At 45.4% G+C, this 27,822-nt stretch overlaps 1 protein-coding gene across 2 annotated transcripts in view; it reads left to right on the forward strand.

Annotated features, from left to right (window-relative positions):
• The first annotated feature begins 14,145 nt into the window (after positions 1 to 14,145).
• The window catches only part of SLBP (stem-loop binding protein), an 84,555-nt gene continuing 70,878 nt past the window's right edge, over positions 14,146 to 27,822 (forward strand). For both annotated transcript variants that reach the window (XM_029592627.1, XM_029592630.1), the window contains exons 1-2: positions 14,146 to 14,270; positions 14,733 to 14,876. In XM_029592627.1, the coding sequence (XP_029448487.1) occupies positions 14,158 to 14,270; positions 14,733 to 14,876 (257 nt within the window). In that variant the 5' untranslated portion in view covers positions 14,146 to 14,157. The remainder of the gene's footprint in view (positions 14,271 to 14,732; positions 14,877 to 27,822) is intronic.

Consider the following 27,822-nt stretch of genomic DNA (forward strand, 5'->3'; position numbering starts at 1 on the left):
GTGGCGGTTGACCGACTTGAGGTCCAGGATGGGCTGGAATGTCCCTTCTTTCTTGGGAACATTAAAATAGATGGATTAGTGTCCAGTATTTATTTGTTGTGAGGGCACCGGTGTTATAGCCTCTAAGGCAAGTAATCTGGTCAGTGTAGCTTCCACTGCCATCCTCTTGGAGGGGTCGTGGCAGGGGGGATTCCACAAACTTGTCCAGAGGAATGTGGTAGAAATCCAGATAATATCCCTCTCGAATGATGGCTAGGACCCACTTGTCCGAGGTTATCTCAACCCATCTTTGGTAGAATAGGGCAAGTTTGCCCCCTATGGCTTCTTCCCTTGGATGGGACGGCTGATTTTCATTGTGGGGTGCGGCTGGGACCTGGCCCCGAGACAGATCCCCTTTTATTGTGCTTGTTCCAAAAGGACTAGCTCCTGCCTGGGGGGCGAGCCGCTTGATATGTGCTTCTGTATGGATTGAAGCATTGTGATCCTCTGCCCTTAAAAGTTCGGGGGAAGGGTCGCTGGTTTCTCTTATTCCTGTTCTCCGGTAGTCGCAGCAGTGGGGATTCACCCCATTTGTTGGCTTACTTCTCTAGTTCGCTTCCGAACAGGATGGTTCCCTGAAGGGTATCCTTGTGAGTCTCGTTCTGGACGATGCATTGGCCGACCAGCTTCGGAGCCAGAGTTGTCTTCTGGCTGCCACGGTGGTTGACGCGCGCACTAGATCAGAAGTAGCATCCGTGAGGAATGATACTGCTGGTTCCAGGGCTTCCCCAGGAGTGTTGTTCCTGGTCTGTGATAAGCATACGCGTGTCACCACGGCACAGCAGGCCGCGATCTGTAGAGACATAGTGGAGACGTCAAAAGACTGTTTGAGGATGGATTCCAGACGTCTGTCTTGGACATCCTTGAGTGCTGCTCCTCCCTCAACTGGAATAGTAGTGCGCTTCGAGACTGCGCAGACCATGGTAACCACTTTCGGACATGCTAGGAGATGTTTGGCAGCGTGGTCCAGAGGGTACATGGCTGCCAGGGCACGCCCCCCCTTTGAACGTGATCTCCGGGACTTCCCATTCCAACTCAATTAGCTGCTGCACGGCTTGTAACAGTGGGAAATGTCGGGAAGGTCTGATGGGAGTCCCTCTTGGAGGGGGGTTCGTCTTAGGTTCCCCCAAGGTACTTGTACCTGGGATAGCGAGCTCTTTCAGGCTGTGTGTGACTGTCTGGAAGCTCGTCCTTGGTGAAGAAATGCCTTGTGGTTCGGTCTCTGGGGGGAGTTCCCCTTCCTCCAGGGGTTCTGAATCGCTGTCTGAGTTGTCCGTGTCCCCGAGGGTGGGGCTTCTGGGGGATGGAGGCACTTCTCTGGGCATAAAGGGTCCCGGGATGTTGAGGTCCTCTGGCTGGGAGGCTGTGACCGTGTTATCGGAGGCCCCGGCTGCATGTGGACGAAGGTCCTTTGAAAAATTCCGCCCAGGAGATAGATGCTGGGTCTAAATTAAGAGGCACTGTGTCCCTGGAGAGCCCTGTTTTGAGGGAGGCTCCCGCTGGGGGACGCAAGGTCCGGCGTACTGTTCGAGAAGCTGGATTCCGGCACCAGCTGGGGAAGGCCATGGGCTGAATCCCCCAGGGCCTCCTCACACTGTATACACAGGGCTGTGGCCTCCTAATGCTGCGCAGCTCTGATGTGGCATGCTGGGCAAAGGCCCTGAGCCTTGAGCTTCTTCTCCGGTGGTGCCATGGCTTGTGCACGTAAAAAAAAAAAAAAAATACAGGGACTGGGCGGCCTAGTTATGCGCTCCGGTGCGTCGAGGTTCTGCACGTAAGTTGGGTGCGCGCTTAATAAGATGCGCACGGGCCAGACTTATGCGCCCGGCACAGTAGGCGTGTGGATGTGCATACGGCGTTTATGCGCATGGAGATGTGCGCACAAGAGATTTGTGCTAATGTAACCCCAATATGTAAAAAGGGCTCCAGGGGCGATCCGGAAACTACAGACGGGTTAGCCTGACTTCAGTGCCAGAAAAAATAGTGGAAAGTGTTCTAAATATCAAAATCACAGAACATATAGAAAGACATGGTTTAATAGAACAAAGTCAGCATGGCTTTACCCAACGCAAATCTTGCCTCACAAATCTGCTTCACTTTTTTGAAGGAGTTAATAAACATGTGGATAAAGGTGAACCGGTAGATGTAGTGTACTTGGATTTTCAGAAGGCGTTTGACAAAGTTCCTCATGAGAGGCTGCTAGGAAAAGTAAAAAGTCATGGGAAAGGTGGTGATGTCCTTTCATGGATTACAAACTGGCTAAAAGGAAACAGAGAGAGGATTAAATGGACAATTTTCTCAGTGGAAGGGAGTGGGCAGTGGAGTGCCTCAGGGATCTGTATTGGAAACCGTACTTTTCAATATATTTATAAATGATCTGGAAAAAATACGACGAGTGACGTAATAAAATTTGCAGATGATACAAAATTGTTCAGAGTAGTTAAATCACAAGCAGTTTGTGATAAATTGCAGGAAGACCTTGTGAGACTGGAAAACTGGGCATCAAAATGGCAGATGAAATTTAATGTGGATAAGTGCAAGGTGATGCAAACAGGGAAAAATAACCCATGCTATAGTTACACAATGTTAGGTTCCATATTAGGAGCTACCACCCAAGAAAGAGATCTAGGCGTCATAGTGGATAACACATTGAAATTGTCAGTTCAGTGTGTTGCGGCCGTCAAAAAAGCAAACAGAATGTTGGGAATTATTAGAAAGGGAATGGTGAATAAAATGGAAAATGTCATAATGCCTCTGTATTGCTCCATGGTGAGACTGCACCTTGAATACTGTGTACAGTTCTGGTCGCCACCTCTCAAAAAAGATATAGTTGAGATGGAGAAGGTACAGAGAAGGTCAACGAAAATGATAAAGGGAATGGAACAGCTACCCTATGAGGAAAGGCTAAAGGGGTTAGGGCTATTCAGATAGGAGAAGAGTTGGCTGAGGCAGGATATGATAGAGGTCTATAAAATCATGAGAGGTCTGGAACGTGTAAATGTCAGTCAGTTATTTACTCTTTCAGATAATAGAAGGACTAGGGGGCACTCCATGAAGTTTTTTCCAATTTAAGGGGTTTTTTTTTTTTTTGGCCAAAATAGCCTCTTTCACCTCATCTTTTAACTATGCTGACAATCGTTTTGCCTTCCTTCCACTTTTCTTAATGCGTGGAATATATCTGGACTGCCCTTCTAAGATGGTGTTTTAAATAATGCCCATGCCTATTGTACACTTAACATTTGCAACTGCACCTTTCAGTTTTTTTCTATTTTCCTTATTTTATCAAAGTTTCCCTTTTGAAAATTTAGTGTTAGAGCTGTAGATTTACATGCTGTCCCCCTTCCTGTTATTAGTTTAAATTTGATAGTTATGATTACTATTGCTAAGTGGCCCCACCACCATTACCCCTATCACCAAATCCTGTGTTCCACTAAGAATTAGATCTAAAATAGCTCCCTCTCTCATTGGTTCCTGAACCAATTGTTGCATTAAACAGTTGTTTATTCCATCCAGGAACTTTACATCTCTAGCATGTCCTGATGTTACATTTACCCAGTCAATAGTGGGGTAATTGAAATCTCCCATTATTACTGCACTGGCAATTTGTTTCCTTCCCTGATTTCTCTTAGCATTTCATCGTCCATCTCATTATTTTGGCCAGGTGGATGGTAGTATACTCCTATTACTACACTCTTACCCAACATGGGATTTTTACCCATATATAGATTCTACTGTGCATTATCTCTTGTATGATCTTTATCCTATTGGACTCTATGCCCTCCCGGACATAAAGCACCACACCCCCATCAAGTTGATCTTCCCTATCATTGCGATATAATTTGTACCCTGACACAGCACTATCCACATTGGTTATCCTCCTTCCACCAGGTCTCTTGAGATGCCAATTATGTCTATCGCATTATTTACTGCTATACACTCTTAACTCTCCAATCTTACTACTTAGACTTCCGGCATTGGCATACAGACACCTCAAAGTGTGTTTTTTGTTTGTTTTTAACAACTTGCTTTTCAGTTAATAGGGATAATTTGAAATCCTTTAGTGCAGGTGGTTCTTTACTTATAGGCACATGGACTACTTTTGCTTTTATTGGAACCTCTGTTGGAATACCCTAACTATTCTGTTTCATTAGTAGCCTTCGAAGATATCTTCCTCTGAACCATGCACTGCTGAGTGACTGTTGGCTTTTTCTCTTGTTCTAGTTTAAAAGCTGCTCTATCTCCTTTTTAAAAGTTAGTGCCAGCTGCCTGGTTCCACTCTGATTAAGATGGAACCCATCCTTTCGGAAAAGTCCCCCCCCTTCCCCACAAGGTTGTCCAGTTCCTTACAAAATTGAATCCCTCTTCCCTGCACCATGGTCTCATCCGTGTAGTGAGACTATGGTGCAGGGAAGAGGGGTTCAATTTTGCTTGCCTCTGGGGGACCTTCAGTGGAACAGGAAGGATTTCAGAAAATGCCACTCTGAATGTTCTGGATTTCACCTTTCTACTTAACATTCTAAATTTGGCTTCCAGCAACTCCCTCCATTTTCCAATGATGTTGGTACCCACATGTGCCAGGACAGCTGCCTCCTCCCCAGCACTATCTAAAATCTTATGTTCTTCTGGTTTATCCCTGGCCCACCCCTTTTTACATGTTTAAACATAGTTGCAGACTGATTTTTGCATGCATATTGAGGTTTTTTAAAAAATAAATAGCATATGCTCGGGTATATGCTATTTCATATGTGTAAGTGTAATTTTTTATGTCCGTAACTTCTGAAAATTCCCTTTTTAAGTGTACTCTACAGTGGCAGAGCTGCCCCAGTGCTACCTGAGGCTGCGACTCCTAGGGACAAGGGGATCACATATATTTGAGGCAGCTATTACAAAAAAAATTAAATAAAAAGAAAAAAATATGTACACCTTCTATTGTTAAGTTTTATACCAGCTTTTACTATGTGAACTCCGCTATTTCCATACAGTAGTTTTAGCCCTACAACGAGATGCTTCGGTTTGCCATACTGTCGAAAGGATTCGCCCCGCTTTCGTGATCCACCAATCACAGTCCACATCCACTCAGCCTATTTTACTGCCGACTTCGAATAGGGGTTATTTATTTATGACCTTTTATATAACGACATTTGTAGGACACATCACGCCGGCTTACAATAACCTATAAAAGAACGGAAAATTACAATGATCGGGGAGAAGGGAGCAGGCAAAAAAGGGAAGAAGATGGGGGCAGGGAGAAAGTAAAGACTAAAGGAGAAAAAAAAGGAATGAAGTGATGAAGAGAGATGGAGAATAACCATATTAAGTGACTAAAATCACATCATAGGATGTGTACATATTATAACTGGAGTAACCATATACAAAATACATTGGCGAGGGGGGAAGGGCTACACTGGGGGGTACGGGAAAGGCGTGGAGGCTAGAGGGCAAGCAAGAAAGTTCAGAGCTGGGGATCTGGCTAGGTTTGGTTTGCATCTGGGTAAGCTTGCTCGAAGAACCATGTCTTGATTCCTTTTTTTGAAATTGTGTAAGGATGGCTCTAGACGGACATCGGTAGGTAGAGAATTTCAGAGGGAGGGGCCAGCAATAGAGAAGGCTCTTTCTCTAGTGAGGGCAAGGTGTGCAGTTTTGAGGGACGGAGTGTGGAGGGTGCCCATGAGGGAGGTTCTGGTGGGGCGGTTAGAGGAATGGAATTGTGGAATTCCTTGAGCCAGGAGAGGTTGTGTTTGTACAGCGTATTGTGTAGGATGGTAAGGGTTTGTATTGAATGCGGAAGGGAATGGGCAGCCAGTGCAGATCCTTTAAAATGGGGGTGATGTGGTCTCTTTTACGGGTGTTGGTTATGATCCTAGCCATGGTGTTCTGCAGGATTTGGAGAGGTTTAATGGTGGAGAAAGGGAGACCCAGGAGAAGGGAGTTGCAGTAGTCCAGTTTAGATAGAATGGTAGTCTGAAGTACTATATGGAAATTCTGAGCATGGAGAAGGGGTTTGAGTTTTTTAAGGATGTTTAGTTTGTAGAAGCCCCCTTTTAGGTTGGGGCTTCTACAAACTACACATCCTTAAAAAAAAAAACCCCAAAAAACACTACTGGGTTGGGATGGTGGAAGGAGCTGAGTGACGACATTTTATATTTCAAGAGTATTTTGTGTGCCTCCTTGTTGCTTCTCAGCTTATCAATAGTAGTATAGTGGAAGATATCATTGCTCTCTCCGATCTTATTCTCTCCCGGGTATTAACACACTTCTCGCTCCTGGCGCCTCCGCCCCCTTCCGGCAGCGGACATGCGGCTCAATCATGTTCTTTGGCGCGTTCTATAAAGCTATACGTGTTTGGCGGGCCCGCTTGTTTAGGGAAGTTGCGACAGAGAGTGTGCTTTCTCTCTCGTTATGTACAAGCTCATGCGCCCATTGTGTTCCTTTCTTTTTTTTTTTTTTAAATGTAAAGTTTTTTATTAAGCTCAATATGCAGTACATTGAACCACTCTAACAAGTAGCACTAATGAATATACATGTGGTAACAAAGAGAACAGCAAGATGTGAACAACATAATTATCCAGGAACCCACATATAACAAATGTAGCTGAATCATGTCGTGGTCGCTTAATAGTTATTTGAACTATATAACTCCCTGCCCCTCTCCCCCCCTCAGGTTTCCCCACACACTCTAGTCTACAAGAGTAATGCTAATGTATGTGTATGATTATGAATCCAGTACCTGTTCATCCAGTTATGGCTAGCCTGTTACCACTGTATGTTGTGCCTGGAGGTCTATCGGTACCAGCTTGCTGTGTATTATTAAGTGTATTCTTCCACTTGTGGTATGCTTGCCAGATGAGTTCTAATTTATGTAAATTGTGATTTTTATACGCTGTTATTTTGGATAATAAATAAATTTCGTCTACTCTGTTGTATTTCTTTTTGAGTTGGTATCCTAATTGCTTTCCACGCTCTGGCTATTTCACATCTAGTGGCGATAAAAATTTGGTGTACCAGTCTATTGTCATCTATCGATAATTCCTTAACTTATCTTAATACCTAATAGTGATTGAGCCGGTGTAACCTGTGGCATCCCTTCCACCATCACTCCCAACCATTTGAATATCTCTCCCCATACTCGTTTAATAACCAAAAAATCCCACCACATATGAATATAAGTGCCTTCCTCATTGCAATTCCACCAACAAGCATTAGAAATAGAGGGCTGGATGCGATGCAGTTTTTGTGGTGACATGTACCACTGGTATAAAAGCTTGAGATAATTTTCTATCGTGTGTGCAGCTATGCATCCTTTCCCAATGCCCTGGAAAATTCCCTTCCATTCCTGGATTGTCAGATCGAGCTTAAGGGTCTATCTCCCAGGCTCTCATGTGAATGTTTTTTGAATCCTCTGTTTGCCCCAGCCGCTTGTATAAAACCGAGAGTAGTTTCACTCTCCTATCTGCCTTTCTACATAATATTTCAAAATCGGATAGGTCTTGTAAGTGAACACTAAGCATGGAGGTAAGGGCAAAATGACGCAACTGAGCGTATGGAAAAATTGCAGAAGCTGGGAGGTCATTCTGGCGTTGTAGATCTGGGAATGACCGAAGCCCGTTTGCTCCAAACTTGTGCCCATGTCCCAATCCCCTTATCCTTCCAAACTTTAAATGCCTGGTTCTCGAAGCCTGGTTTAAAAGTATGATTGGTGTATAGGCTAGTGCTTGTGTGGTATTCCCTCGACCCCCTTAAACGAAACCCTTGGCGTAACCAAAGCTCCAATGAAATGGTAATCGATGGGGGTAATAATATCTTGGGATCTTTGATCCACATCTTTGGTGGCTGCCACAGCAAGCTCTGGATCGGTACCTGCCCAAAAATTTCTTGGCTAATCTGAACCCACTCCTTAGGATGCTGGCACCTGTGCCAGTCCACTAGTTTTTAAAATTGCACTGCTAAATAATACCTCTTGATATCTGGAATGTTTAGCCCTCCCTGTGCTCTCTGTTGATATAGGACCTTCCTCACCACCCGTGGTTGCTGCCCGGCCCATATAAATGTCATGCATCGCTTCTGCCACAATTTCAATTGGTAATGTTTGAAAGAGAGAGAAAAGTTTGGGGATCAATATTTTCACAACTGCAATGTGGCCCAACCATGATATGTGATATCGACTCCATTCTTCCATTACCTTGGTTATTTTAGTCCACAAAGGGCGATAATGTGGGTTGCACTAATCATCACTCCCAGTATTTAATTTGTTTTTTCGCCCATTCAAATTGGAAATGAGGCTGCAGACATTTTTCCTCTCTGTGGGTTATGCTGATATTAAGGATCTCTGATTTCTCCCAATTGACACGAAATCCCAATACCCCACTAAACATTTCTAGCTCTCAAGTGAGTCATTTAAGGAATTCATATGGATTAGTCAGTGTAATCAGGATATCAATTGCGAATAGGGAAATTTTCAATGTCACTTGTCCTACGGTTATGACTGAAATTTCTGCATTGCGCCTGACGCAGATCTTGAAAGGCTCCAAGAACAGGGCGAACAGTAAGGGTGACAAAGGGCAGCCCTGTCTGGTTCCTCTCCCCACCGTAAAAGTAGGTGAGTATCCTCCATTTATTTTAATGCATGCTGTAGGTGTGTGGTAGAGCTGTCGCAACCATTGAAGAAAACACCCCCCAAATCCCATCCTCTCCAATGTTTTGAACAGATATGGCCAATGCACCATCTTTAGCATCCACCGACAAGGCTAAGGTGGGAATATTGTTTTTTCACATACCAGATTTTTAATATTTTATGGACACTGTCCGCCGCCATCCTCCCCAGTATGAATCCCGCTTGGTCCGGGTGAACTAGCTTGCGATAAAACAGTTTTTAACCTGGTCGCTAATATTTTGGCTAGACATTTAACGTCCATATTTAGAAGTGAAATCAGCTGGTAAGACCTACACATGGCCCGGTCCCTCCCTGGTTTCACCAAAATTGTGATTCCTGCTGTATTAGTCTGCGCGGGCAATAATTTCCCCACTCTCAGGGAGTTGAAATAATTGCCTAATATTGGTGCCAACTGCGAGGCACAACATTTGTAGAACCTGGGAGAGTAACCAGTCCTGGCGATTTACCAGGTTTCAGTGTTTTAATGGCCTCCTGAATTTCCCCAATTGTGATTTCCTTATCTAGAAATTGCCTTTGAGAGGATGTCAACTCTGGTAATAGAATATTGTCTAAATAGCGATCTAATCCTCCTTCCTCAATCGACTGATCCAGGCTATAGAGGAGAGTATAAAACTGATGAAAACGATTGCAGATGGATGTATTATCTGTCAGCAAAGCGCCCTCTGGGGATTTAATTTTTAATATAGTTGATTGGGCTTGTCTATGCTTTAAGATTTGTGCTAGATATTTCCCCCTTCAAAGAATCTCTGCTGGGCTTGTTCGATTTGGTGAGCTATTGTAGCGGAATCTAATTCGGCTATCTGATTACGAATATCCTGTATTGCCTGGCCAATCTGAATCCGTGAGCTGCCGCTAAGGTGTATGCTAGTTAAATGTTTGAGTTGGCCGAGTAACTCAATGTGTTCCCTCTCTCGGTGTTTCTTTAGGTATGACAATGAATTTCCCGCGCAGCACAGTCTTTAAACATTCCCACACGGTCACCGAATCAGTGTCCCCTGTATCGTTACATTTGAGGTAATCTTGGCTCTCTTTTGTGATCTGGGTCTTAAACTCCCCATCTTCCAACAGTGAATCATCGAGCCTCCAATATTGTTGGCCTCTGTCATAGTTCTGCAACTTTAATTGGAACCAAATGGGCACGTGGTCCGACCACACTATGGGCTCTATTTCCACTGCGCTGACTGCATCCAACATGGTTTTATCAATCATAAACATATCTATTCTGGAATAACTGTCGTGGGAATGGGAGTAAAAGGTAAAACTTCGAGGTCCCAAATCTCCACCCCCAACACAAGATCCATTAAATTTTTAAGAGCCCTCTAAATGCGGGTGGTATCCGCACTCATCCCAGTTGATGTGTCTAGAATGGGGTTAAGCATGACATTAAAATCTCCTCCCATAATTACGCTCCCCTCCATTTTGGTAGCCACTGTGGAGGATAGTGTAGTATAAAACTCCTCTTTCTGAGAGTTAGGCCCATATACATTAAGAAGGGTTACCATCTCCCCCCCCCCCCCATTTTTACCACAAGCAGCATATATCAACCCTTGGGGTCGTAGCGGGTGTTGATTACCTCATGATGTAGATCTTTATGCACTAAGATGACTACCCCGGTGTATTTGGCGGAGGCTGATGCTGCTGCCCAATACTGATAAGGATATCTGCCAGACCGCATTAGCCCCTTGTACCTTTTCTTCAGGTGTGTTTCTTGGAGATATATCACAGCTTGTAAGCGATCCAACTCTTTAAATAAGAGCCATCGTTTATGCCCAGAATTTACCCGCTTCAAATTAAGTGATACAAATCTGAACGTGGTCATGGCTGTGGTCTGACAGACTCCCCTTTCATTTGCCCATATACGACAGTGCTATTTTCATATCTGATTATTAACTAGCTACACAGACACCAAACCCCTCCGGTGATAAATTTCCGTTCCCGTAGCTTTGGTAAGGCATTGCACCACTGGATAGTATTCAGACCCTACGACCGTTCCCCTGAGACTAGATTCAGCTTTGAGCGTGTATAGTGTTCCCGTCCCCCCTCCGAAATACCTGGGGAAGCTATTCTCCCTTCCCAGTGTCCAATGGAGGAAGAGTCCATACTGGAAAGCGTAACCGTCCCGCACCTGGGCTATACCACCAATTAGTCAATAAGGAAATCCTCAAAAATTGGGAGCCCCTGCTAGATGTCAGAGTAAAAGGGCCAGCTGATGAGGATTGATAGCAACTGGGTGGTAGTCCTCATCTCAGAACCTGGTGTGTTAGTCTCTCATTAGAGAAGTTTATCAGGTGCATGAGGGCTCATCATCTTTACCCTCTGTGTTCCTCCGAAGCTGTCGGTCTCCCTTGATTCGTTGCCATCTGGGTGTCTCCCCTCTGTTCCCTGCAGGTATCTTGTTGGTTGTTGCCAGCATATCCACTGCCAGTCCCGCTGCCTTCACGACTTCCACTGTTCGGACACGGTGTGAGATGCCTCCCAGCTGAAACCATAGTCCAAAAGGGATGAGCCAGCACTAACGGATCTTTGCTGTGGGTCAACGCTGTGGGCATGGGCTTGAAATCCAGTCTTTTCCTAAGGGTAGAAGCTGCCAGATCTGTATAGACTGCCACTTTGTTGCCATCCCAGTTCCCCATTCTCTGTTTCCTGGCTGCCGTAGTGATTTGCTCCTTGTAGGCATAAGAATGAAAACAGGCGATTATATATCATGTCCTGTTGCTCACTTTAGGCCCCAGTGACCTATGGGCTCTCTCGATGTTGGGACTATGTCTTTTCTTCATTACTACGGGCCTCTGTTTCACCCAATAGGAGCCTGCAAATTTTACATTCTACGTGGGAGCAATCTGCGTATTCTTCTTTCTCAGGTATTCCTTTAAAATGCAGATTCCAGTGCTGTGACCTATTCTCAAGATCTTCTATTTATTAGCCATTAAGCTATAATTGGCCTGTAGGTCTTTAGTACTTTGTTGTAAAGTTCTCAACCTCTCTTCATGGGAGTCCAGGCGCGTATCTGCATCATCCACTCTGCAGCCCAATTCTGTGAATTCTTCCCTGATTTCCTGCAGTATTTGTGTGACCTCTAGCTTATAGTTTTTGATGTCTTGCCTCAGTTCTACAAACCAGGATTGCAATTCAGCGTGAGAGGGAGGTTGTTTCCAGAAGTCACGTATCTCCTCTGGCTTCCCCCAGCTCCTTGGCCCCGATCTCCACCACCATTTTGTCTCCCTCCTGGTCTGCATCTTCGCCGCTCTATTACTGGAGAATATTTTGAAGTCCACCGTTTTTTGCCGCCATACTCCCCTTGGGCTCCGCTTTCAAGTCTGATCGCTGGTTTGCGATTGCGCTGAGATTTTCTGCTATTTTACCCCGAAATAGCCCTGTGGGTCGGAGAGCTCTGCTTTAAGCGTCCAGCATGGGAAATGGTGTCACTTCCTCTGTAGGGTTGCCAGTTTTCATGAAAGAACATGCACTTTTTTCCAAACAACCAAGCCCAAAAAAAGCCCAAAGCACTTGAGATTGAAACTTCAATCCCCTCATGCTCATTCTCCCCCCCCCACCCCCCTCATTGCTGACAACAGGCTCAATTCATGCTTTTAGTTTACATTCTTCTTCCCACCCTTTGCAGTACCTTTTACCGTACTTAGCCCAGTTCCTTACTTTAGCCCTAGTAGATCAAAACCATTCAGTAGCGTAGCAGTCAATGACAGAAACAGGTATGGACAGGCTTTCTTACAAAGGTGATCTTTTGCAAGAAGAAATGAAAGAAAAAAAAAAGCAAAATTACAGTAGAACAAATCCTATTTTTTTTTTATTACAAGTTTCCATGTCCCATTATTTTTTTTTTTTACCTATAGGCAGCAGGTATGGACAAGCTTTCTTTTTATAAAAATACAAGCCGTTAAGCCCGTTAAAACGGGCTACATCCCTCTGTCTCTCACCTCCCCCTCATTCTCTCTCCCCTCACTCTTCACCACCCCCTACCTCCCTCCCTCACACTCACCCACTCCTCCCCACCCTCCCTCTCCTCCCACTCAGTCCCTCCCTCCCACTCAGTCTCACTCACTCCCTCCCTCCTCTATCCCTCTCCCTCCCCCTCCCTCCCTCCCTCTCAGTCCCACTCCCTCCCTCCCAGTCCCACTCCCTCCCACTCCCCTTCACTCAGTCCCCCCCAACTCAGTCCCAGTCCCCCCCACTCAGTCCCAGTCCCCCCCCACTCAGTCCCAGTCCCCCCCACTCAGTCCCACTCCCTCCCCCTCTCACACTCCCACTCCCACTCTCTCCTCCCCTCTCACTCAGTCCCTCCCTCTCTCTCTCTCCTCCCTCACTGCTGCCGCCCGTCTTCGCCGCTGCGGCCCTGTCTCTTACCGCTCCCCCTTCCACTTACTCACATCCCTGACTCTCACCTCTCCCTTATTCTCACTCAGTCCCTCCCCCTCACTCAGTCCCTCCCCCTCACTCAGTCCCTCCCTCCCAGTCCCTCACTCAGTCCCTCCCTCTCACTCTCTCTCTCCGTCCCTCCCACTTCCTCCGTCCCTCCCTCTCAGTCCGTCCCTCCCTCTCTCTCTCGCCTCCCACCCTCGCTACTGGCCGCTGCCAGCCGCGCCCGCGACCACCACACGCTGCATCTACTTGCCCGCCGCCCGCTGTCCGCCGCGGCCCGCGCCACTTACCCCTACCACCGCCCGTACCTGCCGCGCCCTCCCTCATTCGAGCTACTAAACTCTCGCCGCCGCCCGCCGCTGCTATCGCAAACCGCCTTCCCTCTACTGCCCGCCTGCTTGCACGCTATCACCGCCCGCCATGTTGGTTTGTTTTTTTTGACGCTGCCTAAGACTGACGTGCTCGCCCGCACATGCGCAGTAGAGCTGCTCTCTACTGCGCATTTGCGGCACGTCGGTCAAGCTTCGTTTATTAGGTAGGATGGATTTCTTACAAAGGTGACCTGTTGCCTGCTGCAGGGAGAAGAAATGAGAAAAAAAAATAGATGAAATCAAGTGCTGTAGAACACATTTAAAAAAAACACCAGCCCCTCATCCACTTCCCCACCCCCCTCCGAGCTCATCTTTGCCCCATAAACACTCATTTCCCCTCCCCACCAACCACTCCCAGCACATCCCTGGCCCCGGCACACTCATCCCCCCTCCAAACATATTCTGACCCCCACACACTCATTTCTCCCTCCCCACCCCACCTCCGATGCTGCACTGCCGTGCTGGGTCTGCCCCACGTGCTCGTGTGAAGGTTTACCGCTGTGATTGGCTTCCTGCTACAATAATTTTGGGTGCGCCTGCTATGGACAGGCCCCCCCCCCCCCCCCATCGGCAGTAGCAGCCAATCACTTCAACATCAGAGCACAAGTCCCGCCCTCCAAACCCCAAAAAAACGCGATTGGCAGGAAAAATCGCCCAATTAAAAGCAACCCGCGAATCGAGAAAAAAAAAAAAAAGCGAATGATTAGGAAAAGAAGCCCAATCTCGCGGGAAATAAGTGAGGTTGGTAACAGTCCCTTGTGTTCCGTTCTTACAGCGATGGCCTCCGAGTACTGGTCCCCGACTCAGCACAGGTAGGGGGTAGGGGGGGGAACGGGCTGCTTGGGCCCAGTGGGTGAGGGGTGGTGCGTTTCTCCCCTCTCGCTCCGAGCGTGCGTTTCTCCCCTCTCGCTCCGAGCGTGCGTGCTCTCTTGACTGTTCTTATTTTCCGTTGAACTGCTTCGTTGGGGTTGGGGGTGGATGTTCTTCTCCTGACCGCGGAACGTCGTCTCTTTCCCTAGAAGGGTGAGTCGTGGAGCAGAGGAAAGATACCTTTTTTGTTTTGTTTTTTGTTTTTTTGTTTTTTTTTCGTGGTTATTTATCCGGAATGCTGTGAGGCCGCCCCCAAGTGCTGCCGCCGCAACGAGTTAATGTGGCTTTCCGGGGGCCGTACGAATGGTGGAGGACTTTTTTTTAATTTTTTTCTCCAAATATTCGATTTCTTGTAACGTGTTGTGTTTTGTTTTGTTTTTTTTTTTTTTGCCGTTGCTTGGCAGGAGTCAGGCCCCAGCCCGCTGGTCTCGGGGCAGGAAGCGGAGGGCGGACGGGCAACTCCGCGGGAAGGACGACCCTGATTCGTGTGTCTTCGACGATGAGCGAAAGGAGGAGAAGCAGCAGCAGCAGGGCGGCAGACTCGCCAGGTGTGGAGGGTTTGGGTGGGTGATCGGGGGTTTCCTGGTGGAGGTGGCCCGTGATCGCTGCACACGCTAGATCTTTTGCCCTTTCCTTAATCCCCCCCCCCCCCCCCCCCCCCGCCCTCTGACATTGTCTTTTTTTTCTGGAGCTGCAGTTAACTGACGTTTCGCTTGGGAGAGTGATTTGGTTTGAGTTGTAGGGCACGAAGTACTTTTCACCAGATAAAACATTCCAGCCGTAAGAAGGTTTACTTCGGTTTTCCAACAAATGCTATGTTTACAATCCCCCCCCCCCCCCCCCCAGTTTGCCCGGTGTACCTTTTGTACTAAAATACGAAATAGGTCTAGGTCCTTATGTGTGTGTTGGGTTTTGTTTTTGCTTGTTTTTTATATTGCCCGGGATTCCCATAACATGGTGGATTTTCAGTGGTAAAATGTCGCCCAGCCTTGCGGGGTCTAGTACTCAAAGCCAATAAGACTTATTTCTTGTGCATTCTGCTTTACAAAAAATTATATTTTAGTATAATTCAACAAAGTTTGTGAGCAACTTTCTTAGAGCATGCAGTCAGCCATTTTAACTCCTAGAGAGTTTAGTCTTCAGTAGGGCTAATACTGTGGCTTGTCTGATATGGGGCAGTGAATATCCAGGTTCTGTAAATGAAAACATGCCACCAACATCATTGGAATGCTTTTTATATTTTGCTAGTTTTTAATGCCATTTTTACTTCTGACCTGAGCTATCGCAAACTAGTTAAATGTATTAAGTAAATCCAATAAAAAGCTATTCATTTTTTTTTACCCTTCTATGGCATATGAATGTCAAATAACAGTAAGGAAAGAGGTTTTCATCTCAAGATAGCAGCAACTTAAGAGAGAAAAAGCACAAAAATGACTTTTCATTGTAAGTCTCTACCTATTAGTGGGTCCCAAATTTATAAACAAATGTTGTTTTTCCATCAATAAGCAAAGCAATGGGATGTAGGTGACCCCTGATGGAACTGAAGGGACTCATTTCGCTTAGCTTTAACTACTGAGCAGGTGCAGCAATTTTGCCTTGTGAGCCTCCTTGCTCATATTTTTTGCATGCGCACAAGCGTACTTAAGTTCTTAGATATATTTCTCTAAATTTTTAATTCCTCTAATAATTTTTCTTCAGTTTACCCTTTTGTAGTTGCCTCGCTACATCTACAGTACTCACAACAGTATTTTTCAGTGTTCAAAAAACGAACAGGACTTTGCCTCACATGTTGGACAAAAAGAAACTGTGAGTGGATTCAAAAGCTGCATTTGTGGCAAGGTAATGTTCCTCACAAATGGGCATGAGTTGTGCTATCCATGCCTTGGGCTGGGCCACTGTCAGACAAAAAGCTATGCCTATGGACGGATGTCCCTGCATTTATAGCGTTCCAGGGGGCATGTAAGATGTAGAAGCTAAGTAAATCTCTTGAGTTGCAGCAGATTCTTTTCTCCACAGTGCAGTGTAGTCTGTCTTTCTCGGAAAAGTTGAACATAGAAATGACGGCAGAAGAAGACCAAACGACCCATCAAGTCTGCCCAGCAAGCTACGCACTTTATCCATTTTTTTTCCCTTTTTCTCTCTCCCACCTGTTACTATTGGCTTCCAGTACCCTCCAGCCCTAATTCCCCTCCACCCAATTTAGAGAGCAGCTCTGTATCTGCATCCAAGTGACATCCAGCTCAATTAGGGGTAGCAACCGCTGTAACAAGCAGGCCACCCCCTTGCCCCATACTCTTACCCACCCCTGTTTTTATTTTTTTGTTTTATTTTTTTTTGGAAATAGCAGCCCTCCATCCTTCCGCTCCGTGAAGGTGGAACACCAACTACTGGCCACTGGCATCCCGCTCCGTGAATGCCTCTGTGGCTACTGCCGCTCCGTGCAGTGTTTGAATGCCTCTGTGGCTACTGCCGCTCCGTGCAGTGTTTGCATGCCTCCACTTTATTCACGCCCTCTAGACTTGATGGATCCACAGTGTTTATCCCACGCCCCTTTGAAGTCGTCTCAGAAGCTTCTTAAAGCCTCTTCTATTGGCACAGACTGAAGCAATGGGGTTGAGTAGTGCAAGTCTCATTGTGTTAAGCGGTATTACTCTGGAGCAGTTGGAGCCTGCATTGAAGTTTAATTTCTCAAAGCTTTGTGCATAAACACTGGTGGCATGGCATATAATCAACACAAGAAGCATTGTCTGTGCAAAGTGCATATGTGTGCTTAGCATAGGACGCATTAATGCACTTACCGCACAGTGCACTGGTGTACTCGACACGTGTCAAAGCCTTTGGTGCATGGGGCTATTCTCTGAGACATCTTAATGCCCCAACACGCTTATTTCGGTGCAGAAGTTCCACTACTGCACCCATTGATGAATAGCGCAAGAATTTGACATCTTAGCCCTTTCCAGAGAATCTCAATGCAACTGACATGCATGACTGAAACATTCCTGCTCTCTACTGGCTTCATTGAAGGAGTCCCCTGGAAGCCGCATTATTTCACAGCTTCAAGATATTTGATTTCATTAAAACATAAGGCACTCAATAGTGCCACAGTTGACACATCGAGCACCAGACTAGAGTTTTCATGCTACACTTCTGTACAACTATATGCTGGTTGCTCCAGAATCAGATGCAGAAGGGAATTTGTTTACTCTGCCCTCTCCGCTGCTTCAAGATTAATGGTGGAAGACTTCCAATTGAACCTGATATGTTCAGTAGTTTAGCTCACTTCCAGCAGACATCCTGTTAAGGGACAGGGACCCATTCTAGTCTGAAGAGGAAGTTCAACTTCCTACACCAGGTCAAAGGATGCGTCAGTCACTTGACCAGATTGCAGACCTGGTACAAAATTTCTTTATTTCTTGTCTATGAACATGGAAGGAATTATCCAGCCTCTCCTCACCTTTGCTACAGCGATCCCAGCTTTGCTTAGCAGAATGAACACAGAGCCCTTGCTAGGAGGGTCTTTGTCGTTCCACTCAATTACAGAAGTCAAGTCGGTTAGAGGTGGTAAATCAGGGCATTCCCTTCTGGGGCAACCAGGAAATTCTCCTTCCCCAGTTTACCATCTTTTTCATTGGGGGGTCCTAGAATAGTGAGCCTATACCATTATCTTCAGAAGAAGATTCTTTTGGGTATACCTTCTGACCACTTCTGGATCCTCTTGACCATACATTGCCCCTGGAGGACCTTATCCAAAATTTGTGAGAAAAAATAGGAAAGACACTTGGTGTCAAGATATGCAAGGATAAATACCCCTGGTCAGAAGTCTTTGGATGACTTCAGATACAGGACACGCTTTTGGAATTAGTGACTCTAGTTCATGAAATTCTGAACCCGTTACTGATACACCAGGGTTTAGAGTTGTCAAACTGCCCCATTGGTCTATCATTGAATCTTCATTGCAAAAGGCAAAATTCATTCAAATTAGTCTACGGGCAAAGAACATTGGATAAGAGGCAATTTTGGAAAGAGTATTTAGAGCGCCATGCTTACTGCCTATATCCCTACTAACTAGTTTTATTTGATGCAGTATCTACAAGACTACATTCAAAAACTAAAGCCTTTTCTACAACCTGTGGACGGAGCCAGTTATTACTCCCAACCATTGTCAGATGCGGAAAAAGGCATAATGTATCTTCTCCGTTCTGTCCTAGTCATTCGATTACATCTCTCATACCTCTTCAGCCTCATTGGAGCTCAGTGTGTGTCATGGTTTAGAGCCAGTAGTATCCGAAACAATGTACACGAGAAGTTGGTGGATCTTCCTTGTCTAGGGGCATTCTTTGAGTAAAAGCTCAAAATGGTGGTTTAAATAAAAAGAATGTGGTGGCCCAAAACCTCTCTACAATTTCTGAACATCCTTCATAGAGAGACTCCTTTTCTTACAAAAGGCTATACTTTCAAAACACCCTTTCCAATCTTGTCATTGTGCTGCTTACTGTCTCTTCAGACTTGACAGAAACTGCTTCTGACTATATCTCAACAGTGAAGTTTGTTAGCCAAAAACAAAACAGGCCCAACCTAAACCTGGGCCCAGTTTTTGATTCTACCAGGCAATCAACTGGCTGTTCTGGTGAAGGGCAGAATCCAGAAGCACTTGTCTACATTGTGTGAGATACCAAGGAGCTCTGGGTTCTCAAGATCATTTGAGTCTGGATATTGTTTGCATTTTTCCCGGCTACCATCCCATCCACATTGCTCGACTTTCAATCCAAATCTGGCTCTTAACACTGCTTCATCTGGAAGTACAGTCACTCCAACAGTGGGCAATAGAACTCGTTCCTGCATCCCAATGTGGACATGGCTTTTACTCCCGATATTTCCTTAACCTCAATTCTTGATTTTTTTTTGGGGATAATTCTGGATTTGAGACGCCTGACCAAACATCTAATCAGAGGGAAATTCAAAATGAATTCTCTGAACATGATTCTCCACTATATCCAGCAGTGCACACGCGGTCTGAAAGATGCATATACTGATATATCTTATCCATCCCTCCCACTGGCACTACCTTAAATTCCAGGTGGATTCTTTCCATTATCAATACAAAATGCTATTTGGTCTGTAAGCAGCTCTGAGAGTCTTCAGTAAATGCCTTGCAGTGGTAGTGGCACATGTGCATTGCTAGGGATTTCAGGGTTTCTCTGTACCTGGATAAATGGCTAGTCACAGCGTTGCAAGTGGTATTTTCTACCATCAGATCGAGTGAGCACCATGAGATCGCTGATTTACAAGTTGCTAACCTCTCAGCACTCGACTGCTAAAGTGATTTCTTGTTGCTTAAGGTTGTACGATAGAAGCCATTCACATGAGCTCACTAACCAGCCTTCATATCTGCTGCTTGCAGTGGGGTCTGCACTGTCAGGATCAACTAGCAAAACTGCTTTCAACAAAAGTACAGATTTCTGGAGATATTGAACAGGAATTATGCTAGTGGTTAAATCCCTGGTGCTTCAGGATGAAGCTGCCCTTCATGCTGTCCTCCAAGTAACCCTAGCGAGGGATGCCTCCATGAAGGGATAGGGTGTCTCATAAGATAGAATGTCTGCAGAAAAAAGACCAAATGGTCCATCTAATCTTCACAGCAAGATTCTCATGGCAGTAACTGCCTCTCTGTACAGGTTACCCCATGCCTTATGTTAAGAATAGTGTTCTTCCAAGCAAGACTAAGTAACTGTTAAACCCATAACAAAACTACTGCCAACATTTTTGCATTGTAAGCAGCCGTCCTGATAATTCAGACAATGCTGTTTTAATATTCTTTGCTTTTGGACTTGACTATAGAAGTTTTATCCCCAGAATCAGTACCCCAGACCATAAGTCAGGGCCCAGCGTTGGTTGTCTTCAGAATCTGTACCCTTTTTTTTTTTTTCTTGCCGTCAAAGCGGAGAGCGATGTTGCAGTTGTGTCTAAAACACAAAGGTTAATTGGTTAAGGGTTGCAGTCATCCATGTCTTTTGGTACTAACTGCTATTTTGTGCAGGTTACCCCATGCACTCTTTTTTTCTTCATTATCATCCTCAAGCCTTTAGGGATCCACAGTGTTTATCCCATGTCCTTTTGAATTCTTTTTCTGTTTTCGTCCTCACCACCTCTTCTAGAAGGGCATTCCAGGCATCCACTACCCTCTCCGTGAAAAAATTATTTCCTTATGTTCTGAGTCTTTCACCCTTGATTTTCATTTCGTGACCTCTGGTTTTACTGTTTTCTTCCCAATGAAAAAGGTTCAAAGATTGCACATCGTCAAATCCTTATTAGGTATCTGAAAGCCTGTATGAAATCCCCCCCCCTGTACCTAGTCTCTCCCAGGGTGTACATATTCAGATCCTTCAGCCTCTCCTCATAAGTCTTCTGATACAGACCCCACACCATTTTGGTCACCTCTTTTGGACTGCCTCCATCCTGTCTCTTTGAGATATGGGCTCCAGTACCGAACACCAGTGGTTCTCAACCTTTTTCCCATTGTGTCACATGTGTGACACTCTGCTCATTACAATTCACGGCGGAAATTAAAAAAATAAATAAATAAATGTCTAGTATTTTTATTAAGAATGACACAAGGAAAAACTACATATTCTGTCTTAACAATTGCATAAATAGTAAGCATCCCACACCAAAACAGCACCAATTTCTAGTACTCAAATTGTAAACACCTTACCTAAGAAAAGACAACACTGAATATTACACCAGGCCTTAAGACACCAATACACCTCCTATTTGGAACAAGCCAGGCTACTATAGAACCCTACACAGAAACTACTCGCCAGCAGAAAACCTCACCTGAATCACATGTGCTGACCCTCACCTAACAAAGAATAAAGAGACCAAAACTCATAACTAGAAGCATGCAGAAAAAAACTGAATTGGAAACCGCAACAAGCCAGAGTCTCTGTATGCAGTGTAATAAAGGAAAAAAGAAACATCACCCATCCTTATAAAACAAATCAAGAAATATAAAATCAATAGCAGTAAAACCATGCTAACAAAAAGAACAGAATATTTCAAAACAGCTGATGAATGGAATATCCAATAATTAGACTCGTATCAAAAATTTCTAGATACCAATAAAATATTTCAAAACACACACAGGCCCAATGAAAAATGAAACAAAAAGTTTTGCTCTGCATACCTGGGAACATTTTGGTATCCGGGTGCCCTGAGATTGTTTTGAATTAGCAGGAGGAGGGATGGTTTGCTTGCAACTTTCTCCCCTCTCTCTCCCTCACACTGGTTCTCAATCGCTCACATATAAACATGCTTTTTCTCTCTCACTTGTATAGGCTCTTAATTACACATTTACACACATGCTGTCTGTCTTTTCAGACATTCAATCCACACATACATGGCTTTTTCTCTCACTCATTCACATGCTTACAAACATGCTCTTTCTCTCATTTACACACAGGCTCCCAATCACATACTCACATGCTCCCTCACCTAAACCAGTTCAGTCACACACACATGCGCTCTCTCTTATACACACATGCTCTTTAATCATTTATTCACATGATCTCAATCACGCGCACACACTTTCACACAAACAGGTTTTCTATCTCAAACTTACACATACAGGTTCTCAATCATACTTACATTCATGCTCTCAATCACACACATACTGTCTCACATATTCAGGCTCGCAATCATTTACATACATGCTGTTTCACGCACGTGCGCGCACAAACACACATGCTTGCTCATTCACTCACTCCCCCCCACAAACTAGCGGCGGCAGCAGCTTCCTCCACTTCCAACCCTAAAGGCAGCAACAACCTCCTTCATTTTCAGCCCTCGCAGATAAAGGAGTCCCATTGGTCACGGGGGTTGACGTTGTTCCTCATTTTACTCTGAGCTGCGCCTCTTCTTTTCTTTGGGCTGATGCTGAGCGCACTAGCGTGGTCTCTTCTTCCCATGCACGCACCTGCTCACCTCTTCCGGGGGATGGGGGCAGGAAGAAGAGAGCATGCTGGTGCCGCTGACTCTAGCTGTCCTGCCTTGTTCCACCTGGGCTATCAGCATTTTAAGCCCGGGCGGAGGACCTATTTCGCTTTGGTAGGGGGAGCAGCTGGGTCAGCGGGGGACCGGGAAGTGTGGCGACACACTGAGAACTGCTGCTGAACACTGTACTGTAGGTGAGGCCTCATCAAGGACCTAGTCAAGGGCATCACTACTTCCTTTTACTTACTAGTTATTCCTCTTGCTATGCAGCCCAGCATTCTTCTGACTTTTAGCTATCGCCTTGTCACATTGCCTCGCTGCCTTCAGATCGGCAGACACTATCACCTCAAGGTCCCTCTCCCTGTCCATGTACCTGTCTTTTTTCCACCCCACATTGCATACAGTTCTTTTGGATTACTACACCCCAGATGTAGGATTTTGCATTGAATCCCAGCTTCCAAATCCTTGACCAGTCTTCAAGCTTTTTTAAATCACTTTTCATTCTGTCTACTCCTTCAAGCATGTCCAATCTGTTTCGGATCTTAGTCTCATCCGCAAATAGACAAACTTTACCTTCTATCCCTTCTGCAGTGTCGCTCACAAAGATATTGAACAAAACCGGTCCCGACCCTAATCCCTTTGGCACCCTGCTTAACACTGTTCCTTCTTCAGAGTAGGCTCCATTTATCAGTCTCCTCTCAGTCAACCAGTTTGCAATCCATGCCACTACCTTGGCACCATTCCCAAGCTTCTCATTTTAACTAATCTCCTGTGTGAGCCCATATCAAAAGCTTTGACATAAAAGTCAAGTAAATCACATCTATTACTCTTCCATGATCCAATTCTGTAATCACTGAATCAAAAAAAATCAATGATTTGTCTGATGGGACCTTCCCCTGGTGAACCCATGCTGCTTTGGGTCCAGCATCCTACCGGAATGTAGCTAGTTCACGATCTTTTCCTTCAGAGTCTCCTTTAATTTTCCTACTACCAAGTTGAAGCTATTCGGCCTGTAGTTTTCAGCCTCCCCTCTGCTCTCACTTTTGTGAAGCAGGACAACCGTTGCTCTTCTCCAGTCTCGTGGCACCACTTCCGTTTCCAGGCATCTATTGAACAGGTCTTTCAGCAGACTGGCCACCACATCTCTGAGCTTCCTCAGTATTCTGAGATGTTCCCTAATCCAGCCCCATGGCCTTGTTCATTTTCTGTTTTCCTAAATCTTCCCATATGTTCTCTTCTGTAAACAGTTTTACTCCTTCCTTCCATTTAAATCAGAGAAAATTCTTTTTCACTCAACGCACAATTAAACTCTGGAATTTGTTGCCAGGGGATGTGGTTAATGCAGTTAGAGGAGCTGGGTTTAAAAAAGGTTTGGATAAGTTCTTGGAGAAGTCCATTACCTGCTATTAATCAAATTGACTTAAATAGCCACTGCTATTACTAACATCAATAGCATGGGATATACTTAGTTTTTGGGTGCTTGCCAGGTTTGGCCTCTTTTGGAAACAGGATGCTGGGCTTGATGGACTTTTGGTCTGACCCAGTACAATACAATAGACTCTAATGTTCTCCTTTCTCAATTGATGCCAAGTTTTGGACCTCTAGAGATGGCTTCTCTAGTTTTTGACATGGAAAGTAGTTTTCCTTGTAGCAGTGATTTCAGCTAGAGTTGGTGAACTCCAAGCTCTTTCATTATCTGCCTTATACACAATATTTCCATAGTGCTCCAAAACTACTCAAAGTTTCTACTAAATGAGGCCTCAGCATTCCATAATTGATCAATCATTATATTGTCTACCTTCTTTCTATGATCACGTGTACAAGAAAACAAGACCCTTCCTACATTAGATTGCAAAACACCTCTGACCTGCTACAAGGAAATAACTGCCATATCAGAGTTTCTCAGCTTTTTTTCATGCGATCCTAATGGACCTGGAATAGAGGTCACCAAACGTACATTGTCAATCTGGATAGCGGAATGCAATCAGCACTGCTATACTTCAGAAGGCTTGCAGTTCATACTGTCGAAGCTCATCAAGTGAGAGCCATGCCTTTTTCATTGTTCATTTGAAGAAGTACCTCTTGAAGACATTTTTAAAGCTGCAGCTTGAATATAACTTTACTAGCCGTTAAGCCCGTAACAACGGGCTTCATTTAAAAAAAACATTTTCGGTCTATTTCCTTCCCACTTCCTCCCCCTCCTCCCTCCCCCCTTCCTCTCACCTCCCCCCTCTATTCTCCCTCTCCTCCCCTCACCTCACTCTCCTCCCTCCCTCTCACCTCCACCCACCTCACTCTCCTCCCTCCCTCTCACCTCCCCACTCTATTCTCCCTCTCCTCACTCCCCTTTCAGCTGATCCACAACCGGCAGACAGGGGGGTGTCCCTCCCTCGCGCGCGCGCCGCCGCTCCTGCTCCTCCCGCTCTTCGCTCCTGCCGCCGCTCCTGCTCCTAAGGAGCAGGCGCCATTTTTTTTTGGGGGGGGGGGGGCACGCTCTGCTCTGGCCGACGTGCTCGCATGCGCAGTAGAGCTGCTCTCTACTGCGCATTTGCGGCACGTCTGTCCAGGCTCCCTTATGTAGTAGATTCATTTGCTGTGTACAATAATCAGACTGTGCACACACACAGCCCGATCCAGTAAAGTCCGTGGGAGAGCGGACTAACGCCCACTCTCCCGGCGCGCGCACCGGCCCCTCGCCGGTGCGAGCAATCCAGTATTTAAATTAGGCGACGCGGTGCAAACGAGGAAAAGGAGGCGCTAGGGACACTAGCGCGTCCCTAGCGCCTCCTTTTGGCCTGGAGCGGTGGCTGTCAGCGGGTTTGACAGCCGACGCTCAATTTTGCCGGCGTCGGTTCTCGAGCCCGCTGACAGCCACGGGCTCGGAAACCGGACGCCGGCAAAATTGAGCGTCCGGTTTTCGGCCCGACAGCCGCGGGCCGAATTCAAAATTTTTTTTATTTTTTTTTACTTTTGGGGACCTCCGACTTAATATCGCTATGATATTAAGTCGGAGGGTGCACAGAAAAGCAGTTTTTACTGCTTTTCTGTGCACTTCCCTGGCGCCGGAAGAAATTAGCGCCGACCTTTGGGCGGCGCTAATTTCTTAGAGTAAAATGTGCGGCTTGGCTGCACATTTTACTTACTGGATCGCTCGGGAATACCTAATAGGGCCATCAACATGCATTTGCATGTTGAGGGCGCTATTAGGTGCCGCGGGTGGGCCGCGTGTTTTCCTCCCCTTACTGAATAAGGGGTAAGGGAAAACACGCGTCCAGAGCAGGGTGACAGTGCGCTCCGGAGCACACTTTACTGGATCGACCTGTTAGATGGGGACAAAACACTGGTAGCCCCCTTGAGTTTACACTTTGTTCTTCATGCTACTGACAAAGTGCTCCCGGGGTCAATACGCAGTAATGTCCTAATATCCCCTATAAGATGGGGCTTGGGAAGGTTTATTACAGAAGTACAATCACTCTTATAACAGATTTCACAAATGTTACCATTATATGGAAATTTAGATTTTCTCCCAGGGGGACAATCAAAGGATTTTCAGAAGTGGTTTGACAGGGGAATTGCTCACCTGCATCGGGTTCTGACTGAGGAACATGCGTTCCTTTTTGCTTCTTTACAAATTTCATATGGCTTGATAAATTCTAACTACTCTTACCTACAATTGAAGCATTATGTGAACACTCTACCCAGTCAGGATCTACATCTTGAAGTTTTGGAACTGTTGGAAGACCTCTTCAGCCCGGACTGGGATAAATGCTCTGCGGAAAAGAGTTCGGACACTTGCACCCCCTCCAAAACACACTGCTGTAGTGGAACGATGGATACAGGGTGGAGGAATGCAGACAGAGGAAGTAATGACTAGTCACTGCTTCAGGTCCCTAAAAGATCTATCTGGGAATATGGAATTACTGTAACTTCATCAGAAAGTCTTGCGGAGAGCATGTGTGTCGCAATGGCAGGCTTTTAGGGCTGATATAGCACGATCTCAATTGTGCCCTCTATGTCAGAGGGAGCGAGGCACCTTGACTCGTGCATTTTGGAACTGCTCTTTGGTCCAAAAATTTTGGGCCAGTCGTGAGTTATCTTTCTACTCTTCTGCAACATCGCATTCCATTGGACTCGGGATCCATTCTTTTTGAACATATACCTCCTACAGGTCTTAAATCCAGAGGTGCGACCCTATTGTTTTGCAAAGCCTTCTTATTAGGCAAAAATTGCCGTCTGTCCTTCTGGACCTGGCGCAATTTACTTCATACGTTAGCGGTGATGGACTATAAAGCATCACTCATCTAAAACAGGCCTTTAAGGCAACCTGGTTTAGCTACCTAAACTCCCTATCACCTAAAGCCAGGAGTTTAATCTTGAACAATGTTGCATAAATATCTCCCAACCATGATATCTCAATGGCTTAGCTTCTTATAGTATCTCTTGTCATACTATATTCGTTACATGTGTCTGTCTACATGCTGGTTTATTCAGTTTCTATGTGGGGTGGGAGGAAACAGATTGCACTAATCCATTGCTCAATAAAGGATAACTATATGCACGTTGATCTGTAGGGTCGGGGGGGTGTCAGGACCAACATGACCCGTCCCACGAGATGCAGTTGTAACCCTTTAGTATGCTACACTTAAGATGTTGAGTGCATATCTGTACTATGTTGCATTTATAATAATAATAAAAAGATTAACCATAAAGCTGCAGCTTGGTTGTCAGTACACACCTTTTGACCTCATTACTGTCTGGATAGTTTCTCGAAATGACAGTGAATTAGTGCAAGAACAGATTATACAAAACTGCTTGTCCGAAGTTTCTCCCTGGTGGAGTCTGGGTTACATACGCTCTATTGCAACCCTTAGCCTGGGACTCCCCGTATGTCATGGCTAATTCAGCCTGCTTATTGATTGGAAAAAGCAAGTATGCTTACCGTAAACCCTGTTTTCGTAGAGAGGGTGAATTCGCCATGCTAAATACCTGAGTGCCACCCTGGAGAGTTGATTATCTAGCTAGATTAAACTGTTATTGACAGAGGAGGCTTATGAGGCAATGCTGCATGGGAATTCCCACACATGCTCAGTAGAGGACACTGTCTAATCCAGAGCTTTCCAAACTTTTCATGTTGGTGACGCTTTTTAGACAAACATAATTTCACGACACTTTAATTCAGTCTACTAGCAAACCAGAGGTTAAAGGTTAAATGAACAAAAAGTATTTCGACAGTTTATGTATGTTTCCTTAAATATATACATAAATAGGTTGTTGTGAAACATTTTATCACATGAAAACCTTTCATTTATATTAAAAATACTTAAATATTCCAAGTGCTATTTTCCAAAAAAACAAGCCCAAGCACATGTCTGGCCCTCACACTCATGTACCTCTTCTTTTTGATTGTTGCCAGTTAAGTGCTTCACTCCCTTCAGGGTTCAAGCCTGCCGTGCTGCATAACATCTTCCATGATCACCAGACACTGTTGCTTGCAGTCAGTACTCC

Source organism: Rhinatrema bivittatum, chromosome 1, assembly GCF_901001135.1.
Source record: "Rhinatrema bivittatum chromosome 1, aRhiBiv1.1, whole genome shotgun sequence".
Taxonomy (NCBI): domain Eukaryota; kingdom Metazoa; phylum Chordata; class Amphibia; order Gymnophiona; family Rhinatrematidae; genus Rhinatrema; species Rhinatrema bivittatum.